Source organism: Malania oleifera, chromosome 13 (assembly GCF_029873635.1).
Source record: "Malania oleifera isolate guangnan ecotype guangnan chromosome 13, ASM2987363v1, whole genome shotgun sequence".
NCBI classification, from domain to species: Eukaryota; Viridiplantae; Streptophyta; class Magnoliopsida; order Santalales; family Ximeniaceae; genus Malania; species Malania oleifera.
Window position 1 is genome coordinate 5,923,008 of NC_080429.1, and position 5,218 is coordinate 5,928,225.

Consider the following 5,218-nt stretch of genomic DNA (forward strand, 5'->3'; position numbering starts at 1 on the left):
ACAGCTCACGCGTCTCCAACTCAGCTCACGCGTCTCCTGGCTCCAGCATAACAATAATAATATTGCTATTTGATGGGTGGGGACACTAAATCGAGGATTAGACTTTCTTGTTCGTGGATCAAGAACTTGTGCGATTCCCCAAAAGTGTCCATGGTTAAGAAGGCCTTTTTTGACTATTTTGTTGCTAGTTTATCTAAAATGTATGAACACATTCTTTTTAAATTGGTGCATAGGAAGTGTAGAATCGAAGACAATAGGTGCATTAATCTCTGCCTTAGTATCATCTATTACTGCTTTGAGGTCAAGATTTGTAGGTAGCTAAACACCTTTGTACTCTTGGCCATTATGTTTATTGCAAAAATAGGGTCAACAAAAATAAGAGGGGACAAATGAAATCAAAGGGCGTAGTTCCTAACATAGACCTAGATGAAAAATAACTTATTGAAGGCATGAAGAACAAGGATTTGAGCTTAATTACAAAAGTGATTAGTGGTGCCAGGAAATATGTTTGAATTGAGCAATGAGGGTTATGAAGTAACCAAAAGAATTAAAATTCAAGAAAATGTAAAAACAAATTGTAGGAAAGACGTAGCAAAAGGAAGAGTCGAATATAAAGCTTTTAAAGCTCTCAAGTGCAATGATGATTGGTATGAATTGTGAGGTATGAGCTTAGATAGCTATTAAAACTTGTTCAAAATTGGGGAATGACGATGGTCATGCATTATCCCCAGGGAGACACAGGTGACATAATGGCATGATTTTAAGATGGCCTGTGTAAGGAACTCAATATGTCCACATGCGTGCATGCAAGCATTTTCATGATGTGGATAATTGAAGTGAACAACCTTCATATTTTGTATTTAAATTTATCAATTTTGGTTTTTTTTTTTCGGGGTGGGGGGATGTTTCCACCAAGAATCGCACTTTGATGATGTAGCAACATTCCAACACTAGCATGCTCTAATTAAAGGAGGAGTTGGGCGATTCAAGGAAGGGTTGCTACCATGCACCATTGTCGAATCCCTGCTACAAGGTTGAGTAGTTGTTCAACCCAGAAGTGCTTAAGATGAAAGGAGTAATCATTAACCAACCATCGTTAGATGTCCTTTATCAACATAAGTTGCAAAATTCATAAGATGCAACCATTTTAGATGTTTATTGAGATAAAGGAGAATTCTTATTATTAGTGGGCCAAGAATTAGGATAAAAGCTTCGTAAAGCTTATACTCTGAGAATTATGCATATGTTCTAAAAATTTTTGTTTCTTTATGCAATATATTTGAACTCAAGTTTATTGTTGCCATACCTCTCGATGGATAGGGTGACTTAGATGCATGGTCTTAAATTTCTACGAAATTGTCAAAATTTCCATCAAAATTTTTGATTTCCATCACCCTCGAAATTGAAATGGCAGTCGATTTCCATCTTGCATAATTTCAGTCGAAATTTCAACGAATCATCCGAAATTTATCGAAATCTCAAAATTTTAGCAAAACTTGTCAAAAATTTAACTATACGAAGAAATTTCGTCAGTATTCAAAAGAGAAATTTAGGAGTGAAGTGAAATTTCTAACTTAATTTATTTTATCGAAACAAAAAATTATTACAAGTGTTTTTGAAATTATATGAAAAAAATAAACTTACAATAAACATTTTATTTAATCATTCATGTATAAATAATATTTAAATGATTTATGAATTTCACTTGTATTAACTAAATATGTTTAATGTACATTATCATACAAATATGTTTGATACACGTACTATTTTATAACTTTTCCACCTCATACAAAACATAGATGTATTTAATTTGTAATATATTAGTCTTAAAACTTATATTATTATATTTTTTAACCATTTCTAAAGTTTCACAAAGAATTTCATGTTTTATTACTAATTTCCGTTATTTTTTCAAGTTGAAATCGAAATTGACATCTAAATCAAAATTTCCATCAAAATTTCTGTACTTTTGGAGTTTCGAAATTTGAGTCGAAATCGAAATTTAAGACCTTGCTTAGATGATGTAAAAGCTGGTGCTTTTGTCAAATTTATTATATCAACCACACAAGTTATCTTTATTCACCTTGCTTCAAGATTTGTTATAGCTTTCCACTAATTTCTTTCTTTTTTGTTTTGTTTCTTTCTCTGGAATCTCCTTTACTTTGTATCTTTAATTTGCAAGGCACTAATATGATTGCTTATTTGCTCCTTATTTTTTTTTTTTTTATTTCCATCCCCTTTTATATTCTTCTCTAATCTCCAAGGGCTACAACTTAGACTCAGTTCTGATTCAATTCTTAAGTTTTTCTTCATGTAAGTTACCAATTTAAAAGAATTCTTATGATAATAGGTAGTAGCAAATGATCATATATTTATTTATTATTTGATAGACAACATATATCTACGATTAATTGTTACAGATTCATGAGAACTTGATCAACCAACCATGCATTAATAATACACTATTCCTAGCTTGGACCTTGGTCTTTATTTAATCTTGGAAATTAGTTGACCTCCATGCCGTCAATCTATTTCCTTACACTAGGAATAAGATGTAAAGGTTGTTCCCTTCGCAATACTGTAGTGAACTTCTCACTCATGTCCAGTTTGGCTGCATCCATGTTTCCTAGAAGATGCCAATCGAACGAGTGCACCAACGTTGCAACAAATAAAGGAATTTTCCTTGCAGCTAGGGGCAGGCCTGGGCAGATTCTCCTTCCTGCACTAAAAGGTAAGAATTCAAAATCATTTCCTTTGTAATCCAGACTTGAATTTAAAAATCTCTCTGGCTTGAAGCTCAAGGGATCCTTCCAATGCTTGGGATCTCGCCTATCGCCCACACATTCACAAGCACCTGAGAGTCCTTGGGCACATTATAACCCATGACTTCGCAGGTTTCCAAGGCTTGGCGAGGGACGAGTAAGGGTACAATAGGGTGCAATCTCATTGTCTCTTTGATACAAGCTTGCAGATAGGGCAGGTTTGGTAAATGAGAATCCCTCACAATGTCCCCACCAATCTCGTTTGTGAGCTCTTTGCGAAGCTTTTGCATGGATTCTTGATTTTTTATTAGCTCTGCCATTGCCCACACAGTTGTCTCACTAGTAGTTTCACTTCCACCAATAAACAATTCCTGTATGTCAAAGAATATGTTTATTTGTTAGCAACCACTCAATCTATTGAGCTAATATAAATTTGTTTCACTTTCAAACACTTTATGACCAAGTTAGACAACTAGGAGTTAAAATCAACCATGCATATTGACACACAAATAGTAAATTATACCCCAATATTTTTGCTGATATATGCCTTTTATGAATCAACAATATAACAATCATACTTTAATCCAATCAAACTATGATTGGATTAAATATTTAAATTGTTATATTGTGGCAAAAAATGTGCATCAAGCCTAGCACAAGTACAACTAACATGCATACACATATGCATGTAGACATGTATATGCACACCCTTGCATATGTAGGAGCATGTACACAAACACAAACACAGACAGAGAGAGTACCATGAAAAATTGATTGATCTGATCGTTGTTGAATCTGGTATGAAGCAAAGAGTCCAAAAAATCTTTTGGTCTTGAATCTTTAGTCTGTTCTCTTCTTTCTGTAATAATGTCATCCCAAATTGAAAACACTCTCCTAAAGGCCTCGTGGGTCTTCTTTCGTATGCCTTGAACATCCCATTGACCTACGATGGGATAAAAATCTGATATATTTGGCGACGAAATCAACTCTAGAATTCTTGTTATGAGTTCTTTCATCTCACCACCCATGCCCCTCCCCTGTAAATCTACCAAATCCCGTGAGAACATAACATTGCCTAAAACATTGAAAGCAGTAGCAAACACTATTTCCCCAACATTCACTGCTTTCCCTCCATTTTTACCCAAAAACTCCACCATCTCCATCACCTTCTTCTCCCTCAACTTGATTTGAGAATCTAATGCTTTAGGAGAGAACAACTCAGTGCGACAAATTGTCCTTAAGAGCTTCCATTGTTTAGTGCATTCGCTTGCAAATCCAAGTGACAAGTGATTGAGTTCTGGGCTTTTAACTGGAACTGCATTCACAATGTATCGACCTGATAATACACGATCATGGGTCTTCAAAATTTCCATTGCCGTAGTTGGAGATGATCTGACAATGAGGAGTTGGCCAGTAAGGCGTAATGACATGAGTGGACCGTGCACTTTGGCTAAGTTACTCAATGCAACGTGAGACATATTTCCAATTTGGTGGATGTTTCCTATGACAGGACATGGGCGTGGCCCCGGTGGAAGTAAGTATGAACTACTTTTCAGTAGGGAGTTCTTCAAAATCACAAAGAGAATGGGTATGCTTAGGAGGAGGAGGGTTGGAAAGAATGAGATCTCTTCTGATAAAATGTTTAGAAGACCCATATTTTCACTCGTATGCTAGGTTATGGCTTATTAGTGTATTGCACCAATTTGGTGACCCAAATTTATAGATTGGGGGCAAAGGCTTTGGGACATCCTCGCTGCAGCATATGTGCAAGTAAGCTTGACAAGTCATGGGGTGTGCAGTTTGGTCTTATTAATCTACTATTAAGCTGTGGAATATGGAGCAGATTCGGCATACTATCACTTGATAACGATGGAATGGATTTTGTGTGATTCTGTGGTATATCAAGTTTGAATGAGTACTGAGATGTCATAATTAAGTTGAGAATAATGGCTCAATTATGCAGCTGCGAAAATCTGCTTTAGCTTGAGATGATTAGAGGCTTTAATGGATGTCGTCTACCTACTTCTCCACTGGCGTTCCAAACTGGAGGCTGGAATGGTCAGTAGTGACGAGCTGTTGAGGACTTGCCTTGCCCACATGGGAAAGTTGGAATGGAAATTTTGCCTTAATTCCTTTCCTTTTCCAGTTTTAGTAAGTTTGGAGCAAAAATTTTGTTTGGAAAAAGGAAAAGAAAGAAAAATAAGAAAGGGATTTTTTTTTTTCATTATATTTTATCTCTCTATCAAATATCATTTAAAATGAAAAAAATGTTAAACTATGACTAAAAATCAAGAAAAATCAAATATTAAAGTGACCTTTTCTTTTGTAAAAAAATTATACCTGGTAAAATCTCTGATAATCCATAAGTCAACATATATGCAGTGAAAAACATGAACAAAATATCCATACAACATAATCTCATAATACCATAATTCCGTAATACCAGAGTTTACAAA

At 35.1% G+C, this 5,218-nt stretch overlaps 1 protein-coding gene across 1 annotated transcript; it reads right to left on the bottom strand.

Moving 5' to 3' along the window:
* Window positions 1-2,351: 2,351 nt before the first annotated feature.
* LOC131145432 (probable (S)-N-methylcoclaurine 3'-hydroxylase isozyme 2) lies at window positions 2,352-4,454 on the bottom strand. The gene is made up of 2 exons (XM_058094505.1): window positions 3,524-4,454; window positions 2,352-3,133 (listed from the first exon to the last, which is right to left on the bottom strand). The coding sequence occupies exons 1-2, from the start codon at window positions 4,415-4,417 to the stop codon at window positions 2,798-2,800; spliced, it is 1,230 nt and encodes a 409-aa protein (XP_057950488.1). The 5' UTR covers window positions 4,418-4,454; the 3' UTR covers window positions 2,352-2,797.
* Window positions 4,455-5,218: the final 764 nt, after the last annotated feature.

Bases quoted from the DNA above. Each gene is read 5' to 3' on its own strand.
- LOC131145432 (XM_058094505.1), bottom strand. From the start codon at position 4,417: ATGGGTCTTCTAAACATTTTATCAGAAGAGATCTCATTCTTTCCAACC. The intron at 3,134-3,523 runs GTACTCTCTCTG...TTTGACATACAG, and splicing joins AGATCAATCAATTTTTCATG to GAATTGTTTATTGGTGGAAG.